We start from the raw sequence: 19,164 nt of genomic DNA on the forward strand, positions 1-19,164 counted from the left end.
ATAGGGTAATGCGTTTAAAATGGATATGAAAGGATTTTAAAATTTCACAAAAAAGACTTTGTATGAATCCTTTTAATGTTAATAAACAGCACACAAAAAATTAGATTCAAATACCTAGTAGAAATTGAGAAATAAACAAATTAAATTTTGGTATAAAACGTCCGCAAAATGGCCGACCAACTGGCACGCCATCTTAATTTTTATGAACGTTCTATACGCACGTACGAGATCGTCAAATTTAGAGTTTGAAACACCCGGGGTTGTAGCCACGGCAGCAGTCGTTTTGTGATTGGTTAATGAATTTTAATACAGTCCAATCACCGCCTTGTCTCGTTCGCGGACTGTGTGGTGTAAACAAAATAAACAAACCCATGCTACACGAGACTCGCGTGTTGCAAGCTCCCTGTTGCTGCAGTCGTAGAAAATATCGATATTTCACAAATCAATAAAAAGTTATGTCTGCAAAGATTGTACGTGAAAAGAAGAAAGTGTGTATTTGTACTTCTCACACTAAACCACTCACGCAGACTACAAATTAGGCTAGGTCTAGTAGACTATAGTTTCTTCTAAATTCGCTAGTAGTAGGCTAGGCCTACACACATGGAGTTACTCCATGGCCTACAGTACAAGAGAGTAGCAGTCGCCGGTCCACCGACGAACCTCCAGGAAGTGGACAAGGCGCGGGCGTAGACGTATGTAAAAGGCGACGTAAATAAAAAAGGTAAGCTTGTGTTGAACTTGTTTTTGGCTCGGACTTTTGTTATTGACTAATATAGTAATATAATAATACTAATAATTAAAGTAGAGCAGAGGAGGTGAGGCCGAGAGGATTATTATAGTTTAGTTAGTAACTGTAGTGTAATTAAATAATAACCTCTTTCTGTTTGTTACCAAGTCATAAAATATAATAATACTATAGGGCCTAGAGGTAGGATTGAATAAAAATAATAGTACATTTCCATCCATTTATTGGTCTTATCTTTGCAGATTTATGGAATCAACAGTACATGAGATGGCTTTGAAGAACTGTAATAGTACTAGTAATAAAATTGTAAACATCAAATTATATGGCAGAAATAGTGTGTGGAATGAATTTTATTGAACAAATGTATCATAATGAGTTTGGAACAAGCAGGATTTTTCAAACAGGACATAAATTACTTTTGAGACCTGAGTGATACATTTTAATTCTATCAACACCAGCCAGCTCCATCATATTCAAGAGATGGATTCTTTCATAAATGTCCATTGTACATAGTATTTGGCTAAATAAATAAAAAAAGAAGTACAGTAGTGGTTTATTTGTTTATATTTGTTTTTATTTGTTTTTTGTTTGTTTTATCTTTATACTGGGTGACCTCTTCAGTCAAAGACTGATCTCCCAGAGGGCCCAGTTGGTGATCAGTGGCTGTGATGTACTAATACACCGGGGTAACCCCCTACTCATCTCGAAGATGTACTAGGTTCTTTAAAGTGCACACGAGCAAGTTGTGTACACTGGACCTACGGTTTATAGTCCTTATCCGAGAAGACTCGTTCTACCACCAGAACCACGGAGTGAGTGAGCCTCGAACCCCTGCCGATGTTATGGCTACGTGATTACGGTTCCACTGTCTTAACCGCTCGGCCACTCACACCCAGACCCATTTAGATGGTTAAAAACAAACACTATATGATGCACTGCTACTAGTGTACTGTCTGGTAGTACATTACCATAGTTACAGTATGACTGTAACCCTAGCACTCGCGTCTAAAGAATTCTATTATGCATATTTTACTATTCTTCATAAATATTTAGTTCTGTAATTTTAATTGTCTGCGCTCATTCTATACTTGGTGTCTTAGTATACTGCATGAATGTATCGTGCAAGCATGATCCAAGTAGCATCTATTATAAAGTACTCTGGGTATCTTTCTATTCACCTGAAAAAAGGAAAATGAATAAGCACATGTTTATCTGCCCTCAAAACAAAATAATAATTTAGTATAATGTATTATGTAGGTTTGATCAACAGTTTAAAATAGCAATGCTCAGTATCTGTTACCTTAATATTATAATTTTACTCTAACATTTGCGCTTCCATTCCAATCAATAAATACATTTGCTTATCCCGTCCATCAATTATCATAATTGCACTCCAATTATAGACCTGTAGGTAGGTAAAAATACAAATGAATTGTTTATTTACTGTATACTGTACTGTATATTGTACTGTATATGATACTAGCTGAAATACCCTAACTAGGCCTGGCCTGTTATAACCTTTATTACTACATTAGAGAAAATCCAACTCTATTCATTTTATTGGGAATCATAATATTTAGTATTCAGTGTTGCCTAGCCTACTAGCTAGTAGGGCGGCATGTAATAACAAACAAATATTTTAATAATACGTTAGTCAGGACACTACAGCACACAACAATATTAATAAACGTACTTATAAATAATGTGTATATACATAATACAGTAACACAATTGTGCCTACCATTAACACCCTCAACGATACATCAAGGAGCATACGCTCTCAGCTCACCTCTCTGGCCGGGCGGCGATTTTTTTTTTCGTACATAAGTTGGGGAACCCCTCATGAAACGTCACAAAATAAACATGAATAATTCATCAGTTAAATTTTCTTGTTCCGTGTGCACCCAAGCGTATATCAACAAGAAGTGATTACACAAGTGCGGTACGATTCTAGGCCTATCTCCGCTGTTGTTGCGGCGTGCGATTTCATAGAAGAATAGCGGCGTTTTGTGTGGATTGTCGAAATAATCAGCCTTTAGTTTATGGTGTTTTTAATATATTTTATTACTAAAGAATTACGTGTTAAAATTATAGTTTCTATTAATACTATTAGGCCTAATTATTAGTCTCTAAACCCATGTCTATTCTAGTAGTAGCTGTGTGGGTGTGTGTGACGTGTGTGTGTTAGGTATGACCAAAGATTGACACAATCCGAGTAATAAGTCAGCAAAATTAAACAATAAACATTACACAAAAATACATTTTTAATTCTCGTGGGTCAAATCTTCCCATCTCATGTGTTCATATACGCGCATTTTTAAAGTTCCTTTGAGTACATGCATATTGTTTGATAATAAAATAGCAGAATTAAAAAAATACAGTACACAAATTATACACATTCTTTATTCTTGTGGGTCTAAGCTTTCTTTGGGCTATGTCCAATGAATTACTACTTAGTTTAATGTCTTGCCTAGCTGTCGATTAGCCTGACTCGACACATTTTGTGTGAAGAGTGCGCGAAGGCAATCACGTGAATTGACTTAGAATCCTAGGCCTACTGTAGAAAGTATCGTATCGCAGTTGTGTATAATCATGGATTAAAGAATAGAAGGATATGCATCGACGTGAGATCAAGGGTTCCTTGACTCTCGCCGACAGACCGCGGACCGCCCACAATGTTACAGTTTAATTAACCGCATGGTAACAACGAAACGGTCGCGTGCCTAATATATTGTTTACTGCACATGTGCAACGACATTTAACCTTGTTGGCTACTACGCTTCTTTCGCGCGTTCTTTGGTGGCATGATGTTTGTAGATGGTCAACTATTGACTATGTTGGTTTCTGCCGCGATTGATCTACGCTAATGATTTTTTTATGATGATTAAAGTAGCATTTTATGACCTGTAGTAGCCCTACATCTGAGACAATAACTATTAGTTGTCTCATTTGTTGTAAAATTACAAAATCAGCAAGAATGCTAGCCTAGCTAGGCCCAGGCCTTGTACTAACTAGGCTAAACTGGGCTAGTAAACCCTATGATTTGCCGACATTGATACTGCCTAGGTAGGCCTAGGCTAATCTTAAATACTCACCGTTGTCTTACTTCTTGTGTGAATAATAATAATAGGTAGGCCTACTTCGTTTGTTCGTGATCAAGTTTGCCCTGCGTGTACTTTTCAAAACGACCGCTAGGTAACGAATCGCAACTATACATAGCCAGCCAATCCCGGATCAGGGATCGCTGTTTTCATTCAATTAGGCCCGGTGATTGGATGTGATGTGGATGACATAACCACTAGCCAATCACCAGGCACTACAGTTTAAATATAATCACATCGATAATTAAGGAGATTTATGAAGAAACCACTGCTTAGCCATATATTAAAAAACACGATTGTTGTATGTCTGAACACCGGCCACGCTAACAACATACATGGTCAAATGCATAATTTAATATTCTATAGATTAACGCAATTTTTAATGACAGAAGATGGCAGGCAAATAATGATAATTCAAATATAAAAATGGCATATTTTATTAATATTACCAACTACCTAAAATTACCAGTCGTAAGAAAGTGAACTTTTCGTAGTCCGATTGTGATGAAACTAAAACAGAATTATTCAGCAATATATGTTTGTTATCAATTAATCATCGACGCAGACATGTCAATAGAACATTCAGACTGCGCATACGATTTCTACATGGTTACGTTTTGGTCTAAAAAAATGTAACAGTTGATTCGCAGCGTTTTACAGAGGGCCGCGGTTAGAGACACGGAGTTCAATGAACGTGTTTGTTTGATTGGCAGCAGTGCTTTAGTATAGGCAAGCGCGTTGTAAAATCGTTTGATGTCACCGTCGATGCATATCCTTCTATTCTTTAATCCATGGTATAATCACTTCTTGTTGCTATACGCTTGGGTGCACACGGAACAACAAATTTAACTGATGAATTATTCATGTTTATTTTGTGACGTTTCATCAGGGGGTCCCCAACTTATGTACGAAAAAAAAAATCGCGGCCGGGCGACTAAACACCGTATCCAGCAGTCATCACTAGGCCTAGCTAGCTCCAGGCCATGGCATTGTCAAACACCATTTACTCGTCCAACCGTTTCTTCAAAACGATGTTAACACCCGTGTTAACAAGACGATGTGGACGAATTTCCATCAATTTCAGTTAATTACAACGAAATAATAATAAAATGAATGTTTCAATAATACGTGTATAATAAATAGCGAAATAAACATCGCTCGCGAGGAGGGTTGAGAGAGAGGCCAAGGTGGTCGACTCTGTGATTCTCACGCATGCGCAAAATAACTCCGTGTACCCAGCAAGATAGGCATTTGGCTATGAATTTCGTAAAAGATGGCCTTGAAAAACGAAATTAAAATCCGTTTAAAAAAAAAATTGGTTGATAATATGAATTAATTTTATTCGATTAGGCTAACATACTTATCCAAGAATAAAAATATCAAAGCAATAAGTAATTACTACCATGCTTTTGCATCAATCAATGATTTACTGCTAAATTCCTATCTCTGTAATACAAAAATAACTTTTAGTGACGTCACAAAAAGTTTTTCACAGGTTTCTCAGGGGCGTTTTGAGGGCGTTGTCGTCCTCCAAAACATTAAGTATGACTATGGCAAGCTTAAAACTGATTGATCTACACGTTGAGCCAATAAAATGATATTGCTAGGAACCCTTTCATATCCATTTTAAGAGCTTCGGCTCATTGCATACCCGTTTTGTATCAAATACGTTTTCCGTTCATTATGATTTGTATTAAACTTTAAGAAATATTCTTGTGAAAGAAATACTGTGTATATATATTCTGTTGATACAAATAAATGGTACGTAAAGTACCGCGAATGATGATGTAGTCATATCATCTTCAATGGTTCGAGGCTCACTCGCTCCATGATTCTGGAGGTAGAACTAGTCTTCCCGGATAAAGACTATAAACCATAGTTCCAGTGTACACATCTGGCTCATGTGTACTTTAAAGAACCTTGTACATCTTTCACGTCTAGTAGGGTGTTACCCCAGTGTACTAGTTCACACACACAGCCACTGTCACAAACTCATCATATATATATACATATATATATATATATACTCGTTAAGGCATCCTGTAATTGGCGATATTGCTGTTAGATGTGCTGTATGTTCGTTCATTCATTTTATTTATTTGCACAAAGCAAAATTCAAAATATGTTAACAAAATATGAATCAAATTAATAGTTAATGCCTTATAATCAAATAAGCTCAGAGAGCTTTAAGACAGGTTCCACCAGGAAAAAAGTTGTTATAATATAATAATAATATATACAGTTTGGATCAATGTTCATAGACAGAGACAAACAGGGGTAACAGACGGTACATACACTACGCAAGAGACCAAGTGTGGACGAAGACAAGACAAACAAACAAAGAAATAAAATTAAATAAAATTGCAAACATCACTATTCAAAATGTTTTATTTTCTCAATGTAGACATCCCTCAAACCTGATGTTGGATAGACTCACTGGTAAGATATTGCACATTGATTTCGGTGACTGTTTTGAAGTTGCCATGACCAGAGAGAAATTCCCTGAGAAGATTCCATTCCGTTTGACACGCATGCTGATTAACGCGATGGAGGTATAAATCAACATGTGATTTAGTTAAAGATTGTGAAATACATTACATCATAATTTGAAATAATACATTTTAAACACGTATTTTTTAACAACCAATAGTAATGCTTAAATTGTAAATCATTGAAAAAGAAAAAAAAATCAGTTTACATGTGACAGATATAGTTATTAATTTACATATGCAATTTACATATTTACAGATGACGTGGTTATAGATGTTAATTTTCACATGCAATTTACATATTTATAGGTGACTGGTATAGATGGTAATTATCGAATCACGTGTGAAAGTGTAATGGACGTTTTAAGAGCACACAAGGACAGTATTATGGCCGTATTAGAGGCATTTGTCTATGACCCTTTACTCAACTGGAGGCTCATGGACTGTAAGTTATGTTATGCATCTGATATGCTATATATAAGTAGTGCAAATATCCTAACTTTACCTACAGTAGTAATTGAGACCCAAAAAGGTGTCCTATTTCTTAATAAGGTGTCCCCTGAATAGAGGCCATATAGTCTTAAAGAAGACACTTTTAGGATTTTGAATGAGGCCCAGGGCCTACAAATTGTCAACTAATGTACTATCTTTTGCATTGAAAATTGTAGGCGGGACCCTTGGATCCGCCTATGAGTGACCTATGAGTGACCCTAGAATAAGGATGTCCCAAAATAGGGGTTCTTTTGTAACTGCATACTATTCTTTGTTGTTTTATCTTCCAGCAACTCCAAAAGGAAAACGATCAAAATCACGAACCGAATACTCCAGTAGTCAAACAGGTAATAATAGTTTAGTATATTAAGCTCTACCTACACTATCAAACTAGTTTGACAAAAAAAGTGTAGTGTGGCCAAATATGGTAGCGATGATGCTTAAATATATATTGAATGAATAAAGAAATAAATTTGATTGTTATATGACAGTGGCAATAACATTGTGTGCTCCACTGTATACTAAAGTCTACACTATCAAAAGAGTTCGACAAAAAATGTGTGATGTGCCCAAATATGGTAGTGATGTGACATCATCCTGTCCATATGGGCTCATCACATTTTTTGTCACATAAAGTTTGATAGTGTAGACAGAGCTTAAGCTGTCTGTGTACACTGTACCTACAGTTTACTTTGAATGTATTGATCTCTTTTCTAGACATCTCAGATGAACTACATGGTGAGACACCATCTCAAAAGAAGCCAGCCAATCCTGGATCCTCTGTGCAATCATATGGTGAGTATGATCAAATTTGATGTGTAATATTGTAATGCTCCTTGCTCCTGCCATCTCAATTTAATGGCCAACAATATATTTTATCATCTTTGATTTAGATATCATAGATATTTATAAACCCAAAGCCAAAATAAATAGGACAAACCTATATTAGATGTTAAAGTGGATGGATTTATTAAAATATTAATAGATAATTGTATAAAGAAACGGATGAAAGTATAAAATATGCATATAGATATGAAAAAAACAAAAATAAGAAAAAATGTTAATGTAAATGTGTTAGAAGAGATTATTTGTATAAAAAGAGGAAAGCAGTTCTAGTAGAAATTTTATAGGAAAAGATACAAACAAAAAATAATTGAAAATGTGATAATATTTTACGAAATGAATACAACTTTATAAAAAATGTGTAAGCAGATGATAAAAACAAACATTGTTATAGAATACTAATAGGCAAAGTGTACTGAAATGAAATGTTTTTAGAGAAAACTATATGTGAAGAGATAAGGAACTTATGTATGGAAGTAAAAGATACACCCTAAAGCTCTATCTACACTATCAAACTAGTTTGACAACAAAAGTGTGATGTGCCCAAATATAGTAGTGATATGACATCATCATGCCCTTATATGGGTACATCACATTTTTTTGTCACATAAAGTTTGATAGTGGAGACAGAGCTTAAGATAAAAAAAAATCTTTGTTTTAGATGGTGAGAGCGGCATTCAGCCGGAAGCGCTGAACAAAAAAGCAGTTGCAATTATAAACAGAGTACGCAAGAAGTTAACAGGTAAAGTGCACTCAATAATTTGTTTATAGAAACAGTTGGCATCTTACTTTCTTCTTTTTTTTTTGATAAACTTGAATACATCAAGTTAAGGCATATTATTTATTTATTCTTTATTTCGTCATCAAATGTACATATATAGTACAATATTACAGATACAAAGCTCTTTAACTAATACATCATTACATAATAAAACAATACCATAATAATACAAAGCCGATGGACCACAAACTGGTAATATGTTCATTAAATCTCTTTGAGTAAAAATCCCCAGCTTGCATCCATTGATGAGCCGTGCATAGCTTGAAAGTATTTTGCTAAATTGTCTAAACTAGATGGTACGCTCGCTTCGCTCGCGTACCATCTAGGTCTTGCCCACAGATGGTTCTCGAATACATAATCATTTCAGCGTTAAAAAACTGGCGATTTCAAATGTACAATAATGCAGGACAATAATATATGTCGTTTACAGGAACGAATAAATAGACACTGTGATTTATGTACTCAACTAAAATTAGCACTCTGGGAATTTACTTCAGAAAGAGAAACTTGTCACAAAATGAGACCAATTGTTTAAGTCAAATTTAAACAAACTTAATTTGTGTTTTGTATGTAACATTAGGGTTGAGGGGTGGGGAAGAGGATGGGTGCAAAGAGGAACAATTTTTAAATATATTCTTTATCCATAGTAACGAAATATTAATTGTTTTCATGTTTTACAACACTACACTACACTCTATTCGGGGAAAATCATAAATTCGATTTAATCGTCAATAAATATTAAAAATTAATTATATAACTCCACTTAATTATTAGGCCTAATGGTTTTCAATTGTTTCTTAGAGCCAATTCATACTTAAGTTGGTTCCTACCCTACCCATCAAAGTTGTTCTGCGTTTAGGGCATGTGATGTACCGTAGGCCTATCCTCTACTGGTTTTACAACGCTACTCATGACAGTGAGGGAAGGGTGATGATGTGGGTGGTTTAACTGCAATAATAAAGATGTATACATAATATACGGCGAGTGAAAACGCCAGCACATTATCCGTTTAAAAAAATTTATATCCAACCTCTGCAGCACAGACTGAAAAAAAAAATGGATCGAATTTCTGTTATGAGTATACAGTACTTGCCTTTACGACGCCTGAGGGAATAGACGCTTGTGGAACAGAGATTGGAATGTTCCATTCATCGCAAATCAATACATTTGTATAAACGTATATTAAATCTATCAAAATAGTATTTTTTAAAGAAAATCGGCCTGTCTTCAACATTATGATACTGTACTCTAGCTGTTCAACCGGTTTTCAGCTATTAAAATCAATTATCATAGGAGGAGATAGGAAAATGCGAAGCCTCCTCGCATTTTTGTGGCGGGTATATTTCAAGACGGACATCCATTAGACAGTGTATACCACGATCGGAAAACACCCCAATTTGGGGCAAATCGTTGAACCTAAATTCGTTTTAATCGTCAATAACTAATTATCTAACTTAATTTAATTAGCAAACAGGGTTACATCAGGTGGTTAAAATCAGTATCGAAAGTACGAACCAACTTTATATACCATCGAGTAAAAATTCTAGAAGTAAGGCGCGATTTACCGAATTTTGCCCTTACGTAAATTTATATATATATAGATGATTATAAAATCAAATAGTACTGGGTATTGTCTGTTAAAATAAAGACTACAGAGTATCACAACCTAAATGACCTAATTTTGAGATATATTAAAACTGTATTAGAGTTAACACCTCAACCATACACTACTTTGACAAACTCCTCCTGTTATATTTTAATATAGGTCGAGACTTTTCAGCAGAATCCACGCTGGATGTGAAGAAACAGGTTGAGTTACTGATAGAACAAGCGACGTCACATGAGAACCTATGTCAATGCTATATTGGATGGTAAAATACGTTTAATTTTTATGAAATTTTAATATTTTGATATTGTATATATATATATGTATATCACTTAAACTTTTAGGACCCAGCAAAGTTTGGGTTCCTCTGAATGAGGGCCCCTCAAAATCAGCTTCCGCTGGCTGGGTCACCCTCTTGAAATATGGTTGAATAAATAAATAAATAAATAATAGATATTGGCCGTAGATGTTAAATCATTGTGTGTTTAACAGTAAAATGCCCCCTAATTTGGAGTATCTCTCTATTACTACTATTAGTATTATATATTGTTAATTAATGATCTTGAGATTTCATATACAAAATGTATTTAATAGTATTCTATATTTAAATAACAAATATTTTTATTTCCAGGTGCCCGTTCTGGTAACAAATCATGGAGATCGTCAAGAACCAACATTTTTTTCAGTCCTGAAAACAAATTTTAAAATGATTAAATTTGGGTTTTTGGACTAAATATATAAAAGAAATCCCCAATATTATATACATGTGTGTATAAAGTATAGTGGATAAATATTTCAGTTAATTACTCTATATATGTGCTGTATATACAGGGCTGCCATTTATCACACATACTATTTTGAAAATTGTATGTATTAAGAAAAATCATTGACTTAAATAGAGTTAAAGATGATTTTTTGCTATGTGGGTGATAAAACTGACTCCAGATGAATGAGTTATTTAATATTAGTCATCAAAGCTTATGAATTAAGCTGAATAATAATTATTATTTTGTTTTTGTTGATAACTACTAGAGTTTAATCCACTCCCTCCCTCCTCCCAGCCCTTTCGAGGCTGTAAATAGAATCATGATAGAGCAATGATTATACAGTATGTATTAATATCATTAAAGAATTAACGTAAGATTATAAGTTGAAAAACTTTCAAAGAAACAAATATGTACGAAAGGCTGATAATGTTATGAATTAAAATAATATGATTTCATCGTTATCAGTGTTTGGAATTGAGGTAAGCTGATAAAATTGATTGAGATGATACAATTTGCATCAATGGTAACGATGTCGAATAATCATTTTTTTACCATTAAATATATTTTATTATTATGAACACATCAGTAGAACATTAATTCTAAACCACCTGGTGATATACTAAAATTTAATTAATTAATTTGATTGATAGATTTATAAATACAATACAGCTAATTTTATTTCAACAATATATTTCCACAGATTTGGTATAAAATTCAAAGATACAAATTATTTGTATCTAAGTAATGGTAAATTGTTTGTCCAATATGATGTAAAATATTGGCGTTTTATTTAAATGTAAGAAATTATCAAATAAACCATTTTTAAAACCATGTTTTTTTAATTTGTGTACAGTATTTTATTTATTTATTATTTTATTTTTATATATATTTGTCCTCAAGCTTAACTGGAAACTGAGGAAATTCGGATTAGGCCCTCCACGGCAGCCAGCAGTGCAGCGCCTACCATATCAGCACACCGGGAGACGATCCCCTACTCTTTTCGAATAGTGTACCAAGTTAAGTACACGGGACCAACGGCTTTACCTCCCATCCGAAGGATGAGGCAATGAGAGTAAAGCATCTTGCCTAAGGATGCAATTAGTATGGTACAGATAACCTCGAACCCATGCCTATCACATGCGAGTCCAATATTACCATTACACCATCACTCTCCAGTATATACAGCACCCGCCGCGATTTCTGGACGGTCTCCCATCCAGAACGCAAGCCGGGCCCAACGTTGCTTAACTTTGGTGATCTGACGAGAACCGGTGTTTCAACGCAGTATGGCCGTATATGTAATGCTTATTCTTAGCAAATATATTAATTGATTTATTAATGTAATATCATCGATCAGTAGTTTAATGAATAATAATTGATTACAAATCAATATTCATATAGTTGTTACAACTTTTTCAATATGACACCAATACGCTGCGCAATGTAATATACTTTTATTCGATAAACATAAACAATAGGTGGCGCTGTTTGAATTACTGTAAACAAACGTGATATTATGGCTAGCGAGAGTGACACATATTCGTTTATACGAAAGTTACGTAAGAAATTGCGACAAATTGAACGTTTAGAAACAGTCAATAGAGTTTTAACGGACGAAGAAAAGCTAAAGGTTTGTTTCTGTGTATTAACACTTCAAATTACTGTAGTTTTATTAGCTCAATCGCATGATTATGTTTGGCTAGGCCGGCCTTCTGTGCTGAATTTGCAAACTTGACCTGATGGCATTGACGTTTTCCGCTTGAACCTGTTTGAAAGTTTTTGTGGCTTGCGGGCTAGCTTAGGTCTACAGTACATTGTTGGGTTATTATTGTTGTCCGTAGTAAGCTAAAAATGATTTAATTTTAAGGTTTTACAAAGTATAGGCCTCTAACTTGTTAATTGCAATTTTATTAATAATTAGGTTTCACGTAAAGAAGATTTAAGAAATACACTCCATGAGAAATTATCAGAACTTGGTGATGAATCCTTCGAGGAAAACAACTTTTCATTTGAAACTCAACAATCAAGTTTTGAAAGTGCTGCAGTTGATGATTTATTGAACAATTCAGAAGAACAAACACGATTAAAAGACTGTTCGGAAGAAGTAAAAGAATTTGAGATGAAAAGAAAAGCAAATGAAGATGAAGAGGAGGAGTCTGAAAATGAGGAGACGGTTTCGAGACTGGATGAAAGAATTCCTCCGAAGGTTTCTAAAACTGGAGATGGTGCCGGAGAAAATAAAGTGCCCTCACCATCTACAGCGAAAGCAGAACTATTGACATTAAAACAAAGAAAGGAAAGTCCTTCACCTAAACAAGGTAAATAACAGTCCAGTCAAAAATTTAAAGAATTTAACTTGACTGAAGTACATACTGACTCGCCCCCATTTAAGATAACTTCTATGTTCACATTCAGTGGCATCACTACTGTAGTACTGGTTGAAGTGAACCATCTTCACAGAGACGTCCCTGGTAGCCATTGACATGAAGTTGGCATTTGGATTTACTACTTTTAAATGTTTTTGGCACATGTGCTTATTGTTAAAAATTAATGTTACCTTATCTACAGCTTCAGAAACCAGCAAACCCGGAAAGACTAATTCACAGACAACTAAATTTTCAAAATCAACTTCTCAATCATCATCCAAGCCAGGTTCGCCAGCGTCCATATGGGCAACAGCCAAGTTTTCCGTCCATGTTTTCGAAGGACACAACGATCTCATTGGTGCTGTGGACTGTTTAGGAGATACCATTATATCTGGAGGGTATGTAAATTGTTTAGAAAGATATTGTTAATTGTTAAATGGAGATACTATTATATTACAAGAGTAGGTGTTGTGTGTATTTAATTGTGTTTACAATTTATATTATATAGTCGAGATACTATGGTGAAAATCTGGAACATGGAGAACAAGGAAGAACAGCATAGTTTTGGAGGTCATACGGGTACTGTGACCTCAGTTAAGCTGCTAGATTCAATAGAAAATCGCAGGCTTGGTGAGTAGAAACAGGGAGTTGTAAAATCAACAACTCCCTGGTAGAACCAAGTACAGTATTTATACTTTAGGCCCACCTCAAAATTGGTAGTAATTCTTATACAAATGATCAATATGGAATCTTTAATCTTTTATTTATGTAATTAATTTTTAAATGATTTTGTTTCATTAGAAAATGTTGTAGATGATTTACCTGAAGGCTGTCAACTTGCACTAAGTAGTTCGCTGGACTGTTCCATTAAGCTCTGGTGTATTTCATCTGCTACAATGGTACGGTCCATGTACACGTACAATCCTGTAACATGTATGGGCTACTTTCCTGGTGTAGGATACATTGTCTCGGGCTCCGGTAAGGATAAGTTAACAAATTAATTACAATCTATAATTCAAGAAATGACCAACTATAAGTAGCTTTAAATATTATTGTAATGCTTTGTAATGGCCATATATATTTAATATTAACCTTTTTCTGTAGATGGTGGTAAAGTGGAATTGTGGGATATTGAATCTGGAAACAACTTATTTTCAACATTAGCACATGATTCTGTGACGTGTATTTGGGTAAGTGTCCAACAAACCAAAGCAATAATCAATTGACTACACAGCTTTCGAGTCGCAAAGTCATTTTGCACATGCTCAGAATCATGAATATTAAACACCTCCTTTGTCATATTTGAAATGGTTTAGAATTTGCTACTTTGGCGTTCCATACTTGCAATGTGTAAATACTGAGAAAACATTATTTCCTAATATTGAAATATTTATTAATTATTTATTAGGTTGATGGCAGTCATGCATTTACTGGAGCAGAAGAAGGCATTATAAAGGTTTGGGAACTGCGTGAAAAGTCATTAGTGACTTTATACAGCTCGGAAAACATTGAATTAGCGCCCTCTAGAAAGCTCTCTGTAGAACCTGTGAAATGCCTTACGTCGTTCAATCAGAAAATATACTACGGAAACGACGGCCAGAATATAAAAGTTTTATCATGGAAAGCAGGTATATATTTACTTGTTGGAGCAATAGAAAGCAGTATTGATTAAAATTGAAAATTGTATTTGATTGAATTGATATTGATAGCTAAATATTTGCTGGTTGTATTTTTTGAAAAATGAGGTATGTTCCAACAAATCAAAGTTAATTTACCAAAACATTTGCTTGTTTGTTAGTGTTGTGCTAATTGTTATGCCAATTATATTTTGTACATCTTGCAAAAGTTTTCCGGTACAGTAGATATAAAAGTGGCAATATTAATTTAATTCATCTCTCCAGGTAAATTAACAAAATTGAAAAACCATACAAGCGATTTTGGGTTAACAGATTCAGTGGCTGTGAAGGATGGCTTGCTGATCTCAACAGGTCTTGATGTAGATAGTGGAAATTCTTTTGTAAATGGTAAGTGAAACCTGCTCTTAAAAGCCTAGCTTTTCTATTTTGAGCCAAAAGAAATCCTCCTGGACGTAAATCCTAATCTAACTTTTCTATTTTTGAGCCAAAACAAACTTCTGGACATAAAGCCTAGCCAAACATTTATATTCTGAGCCAAAGGAAAAACCTCCTGGACATAAAGCCTGGCTCAAATTTTCTATTTTGAGCCAAAACGAATGAACTTCTTCTGGAAGCCAGTTTAGAATAGCTTTTCTTTTTTTGTGAAAATACATTATTGGATAAAGTGTCTCTTATATTTTTGTTTTTTTCTTTAGAAATTGTTTTTTTTTTATTTTTTCTATGTAAAGTCAGGTGCCATATTTTCTTTGTTTCATAACCTCAACTTGCACACTCTTTCTAAATTACATTTATGCATCTAAATAATAATAAATTAAATTTATAAAGCGCTTCATAATTACAGAAACAAACTCTAAATACATTTTGTTATTTTTTTACTTAGTACGAGTTTTGCCAGAGGAAATCTATGTAGCAACAGTTACTGATGAGGATGTTGGTCGCATTGTAAAGATAGCAATTTCTAAGAATAGGGAAGGCACTTTGCGACTAGTAACTGTGGGAAGTGAGTTAATTGTCTGGGACCTGGAACGACAAAAAAATAGGTGGGCGCTTGATTGATTGATTGATTTTATTCGATATTCATACATAAAAAGTTAAAATATACAATGTATTAAAAGAATACCTGGATAACCCATTAAGTCGACAAAAAAGTAAACTTATTTCCAATGGGGTCCAATCCGTAATGACTGAAAAGTGAGTGGTTGGGCCTAGTACAATTATCATTAAGTATGACTCAGTAAAAATGAAAAAACAAGAAAATACATTTTTCTTAGAGGTTTTATTCTATAGAAGTTCAATCATTAAAAAAATGTATCACAATTGAACCTGGAGTTTCCCTTTAAATCATTTTTGTTTTGTTTTATAACTCCAGGTTTAAAATAAAAAGTCTAAAGGGAAATCGGATTTAACATTTTGAAAAAGAGCTTAAAGAGCAACTCCAGGTTCAACATAAAAAAAGAGCTTAAAGGGCAACTCCAGGTTTAACATAAAAAAAGAGATTAAAAAGCATTACCAGGTTTAACATTTTTTAAAGAGTTTAAAGGGCAACGCCATGTATAACATAAAAAAGAGCTTAAAGGGCAACTCCAGGTTCAACATAAAAAAAGAGCTTAAAGGGTACTGGGTTCAACTTAATTAAAAGCTTAAAGGGCAACTCCGGGTTGAACCTAAATAAGAGCAACTCCAGGTTCAACCTAAACAAAAGAGGTTAAGGATAACTCCAGGTTAAACTTAAAAAGAGCTTAAAGGGCAACTCCAGGCTTAATATAAAAAAAACAGTTTAAAGGGCATCTCCAGGTTCAACACAACAATAAAGAGCTTAAAGGGCAATTCCGGGTTCAACCTAAATAAGAGGTTAAAGGGCAACTCCGGGTTAAACCTAAATAAGAGCTCAAAAGATAGCTTCAGGCTCAACACATAAAGAGCTTAAAGGGCAACTCCGGTTAGAACATAAATAGATCTTAAAGGGTTACTCCAGGCTCAACACACAAAAAAAGAGCTTAAAGGGCAACTCCAGGTTCAACATAAAAGAGCTTAAAGGGCAACTCCATGCTCATGAAAAAAAAGCTTCAAGGACTACTACAGGTTCGTTATATATATATATTTTGAAAAATAAGCTTTTTTATGGTGAATTTTAACATAAAAAAATAGCAACTACATTAAATTATAAAAAAACAAAAATAAAGAGTGTTTAAACCTTTTCCCCACAGAAATCCAGAAAGTATATCCATTGAGTTCATATCATCTTTATCAACCAAAGCATGTGACACTGATCAAGACTCTGATTCTGATGTCAGCTCCGATGAAGATTATGGAAGCATCCGAACCCAGAGGCGACGGTCTTCTACAAATAGCACCAAACAAAATCCTTCCTGGTCTTGGTGTTCTGTTATTTAAATTCATTATTTAAAATTTATTAAAATTTTTAAAGCTATCTAAATGTGATGTGCCCGTATATGGACATGATGATGTCATTTTACTACCACCTTTGGGCATACCACTACCATATATGGGCACATCACATTTTTTTGTCACATCAAGTTTAATAGTCTAGACAGAGCTTTCTTCCATCAGAAAAAAATAATATTAGTCTTCTTTTGCGCATTTTGACGTGGTATATAATTATTACAGTATCTTCTCCAGCTCAGACAAATTATTTTTTAAACTTATGTACATGTCTGATCACAAGCTAATTTCTGATTTCAAGTAAGTTCCGCATTGTTCTTGAATAAGACAGGTCTTTAAGAACAGCAGCCCTGGTCTAAAAAAATGCACTGTTATTATTAACATAAGTGCAGTGTCAGTAACGAGCTCGTCTTAAATATTGCTCTGGTGTGAAATAATTACCACTCTATACAATTCTGTCTCTCTGCTGTCAATATTAGCCGCTCATTTCACATAAGTGTCTGACATACTGTAAGCATGAACTAATTATACAGGTACGTGTTTTCAAAATAAGTCGGGCAGTAAGTTCTCTTGGCCTATATTAGATTAGCATGAAGTAACATAAGAATATTCGATTGTTATTCATCGTTGCTTACAACCCAAAAGTACTTATCAATATCGACGTTTCTATGGGTTAGTTAATTATTAAAGTTTGTTATACATAACTCCCGTTGCTATTACATAAAGCGAATACGATATTGATATTCGTGCATTTTCTCGAACAGCAAATTAAAGTCTAAAGTTTGTTTGTAGAATCTGAAAGGGCAAAACAAGAATTGGAAATTTTGCTTTCATGTTTGTTACGCGTATATGGAATGTGATATTAAACCTCCACAAACGTCACCTTATCACTTCTACGGACACGCTAACACAGCAATGTCAACGAACTGGGCAAATACAATGCAACGCAGTACGAGTGTATGCAGCTTTGTCGAAAGGACGCGCGTTGCCTAGCTTTTACGTACGCTGCTGATACGCAAGAGTGCGCGACGTTTGATCGGGATAGCGTCACTGGACCGCAATACATGAACGTTTTAACCAATGACAAGCGATGTTATAAACAGTTAGCAATCACAAGCGAATAAGCCATGATTGGTCAATTCACTTGCGTTGCGTTACGTCCTTGTGTTGCGTGCTAGTGGGAACCACGCTGTGGCGGTGACGTTACAGTGACACGGTTGAAAGGAGCCATTGTGAAGTTTACCGCTTGGAGTTATCCAAGCGGGGGGTAGGTCTCTTTACGTTTTAGAATGTTATCGTAAATGTGCGATAGTTCATATGCTCCTTGAAACTTGACACTATATTGGATCATATAGAAGTAACTTTTTTCACATTACATTATCAGATCCAAATGAACTTATTTAATAATCTCTGGTCTCGTAAAAAAAATTCTGCTCGCAGTTAGGCGTTAATCTCTGGTCTCGTAAAAAAAACTCTGCTCGCAGTTAGGCGCCGCATTGTCTCTATTAAAGTTTAATATCGAGAGCACATAATACTTGAAATGAATCTCTCTTTCACATACCGCTGTCATCATTTAACAGTGGTAACGATTATTATAATAATGTTTTCAAAATAAGTCAGGATAAGTAATGTCTTGATTGGCCAATAATATATTGGTGTTCGATTGGCATTAAGTAACTTAACCTAAGTAACAATTATAATCGATATCGTCGCTTATAGTTAAACTACCAAAATTAATGTATTGATAGTTTTTCTAGTTATTGATTTTTCTAAATATACTCGCGTACCGGTATTGATTATTGGAATTTCTAAATATACTCGCGTATTGATTAATGGAATTTCTATATGTCGTATTGGTGTTAATTATTATACTGTACAATGTTTTAATATGAGTATGGTAATGGACATTCGTGCATTTACTCGAACAACTTATT

General features: G+C 34.5%; 2 protein-coding genes and 2 long non-coding RNA genes across 4 annotated transcripts in view; 3 read left to right on the plus strand and 1 right to left on the minus strand.

Moving 5' to 3' along the window:
• Positions 1–11,745, plus strand: part of LOC140045291 (serine/threonine-protein kinase mTOR-like) — a 67,090-nt gene extending 55,345 nt beyond the window's left edge. Inside the window, exons 49-55 of the mRNA XM_072090138.1 lie at positions 6,251–6,398; positions 6,645–6,780; positions 7,118–7,174; positions 7,545–7,622; positions 8,332–8,412; positions 10,217–10,322; positions 10,689–11,745. Coding sequence (XP_071946239.1) covers positions 6,251–6,398; positions 6,645–6,780; positions 7,118–7,174; positions 7,545–7,622; positions 8,332–8,412; positions 10,217–10,322; positions 10,689–10,704 — 622 coding nt within the window. The 3' untranslated portion in view covers positions 10,705–11,745. The remainder of the gene's footprint in view (positions 1–6,250; positions 6,399–6,644; positions 6,781–7,117; positions 7,175–7,544; positions 7,623–8,331; positions 8,413–10,216; positions 10,323–10,688) is intronic.
• LOC140045293 (uncharacterized) lies at positions 28–1,290 on the plus strand. The gene is made up of 2 exons (XR_011844568.1): positions 28–721; positions 988–1,290. It is a non-coding gene; the product is annotated as an uncharacterized lncRNA (long non-coding RNA).
• LOC140045292 (uncharacterized) lies at positions 1,078–5,493 on the minus strand. The gene is made up of 4 exons (XR_011844567.1): positions 4,779–5,493; positions 2,487–2,538; positions 2,046–2,150; positions 1,078–1,923 (listed from the first exon to the last, which is right to left on the minus strand). It is a non-coding gene; the product is annotated as an uncharacterized lncRNA (long non-coding RNA).
• A 576-nt stretch (positions 11,746–12,321) lies between the features above and the next one.
• On the plus strand, positions 12,322–19,160 carry LOC140045289 (uncharacterized). The gene is made up of 10 exons (XM_072090136.1): positions 12,322–12,454; positions 12,746–13,142; positions 13,393–13,588; positions 13,699–13,820; positions 13,992–14,168; positions 14,295–14,380; positions 14,599–14,818; positions 15,092–15,214; positions 15,708–15,867; positions 17,035–19,160. Exons 1-10 carry the CDS (start codon positions 12,341–12,343, stop codon positions 17,219–17,221), a joined length of 1,782 nt encoding a protein of 593 aa, XP_071946237.1. The 5' UTR covers positions 12,322–12,340; the 3' UTR covers positions 17,222–19,160.
• The last annotated feature ends 4 nt before the right edge of the window (positions 19,161–19,164 follow it).

This window comes from Antedon mediterranea, chromosome 3 (assembly GCF_964355755.1).
Source record: "Antedon mediterranea chromosome 3, ecAntMedi1.1, whole genome shotgun sequence".
In the NCBI taxonomy this organism is placed as follows: Eukaryota; Metazoa; Echinodermata; class Crinoidea; order Comatulida; family Antedonidae; genus Antedon; species Antedon mediterranea.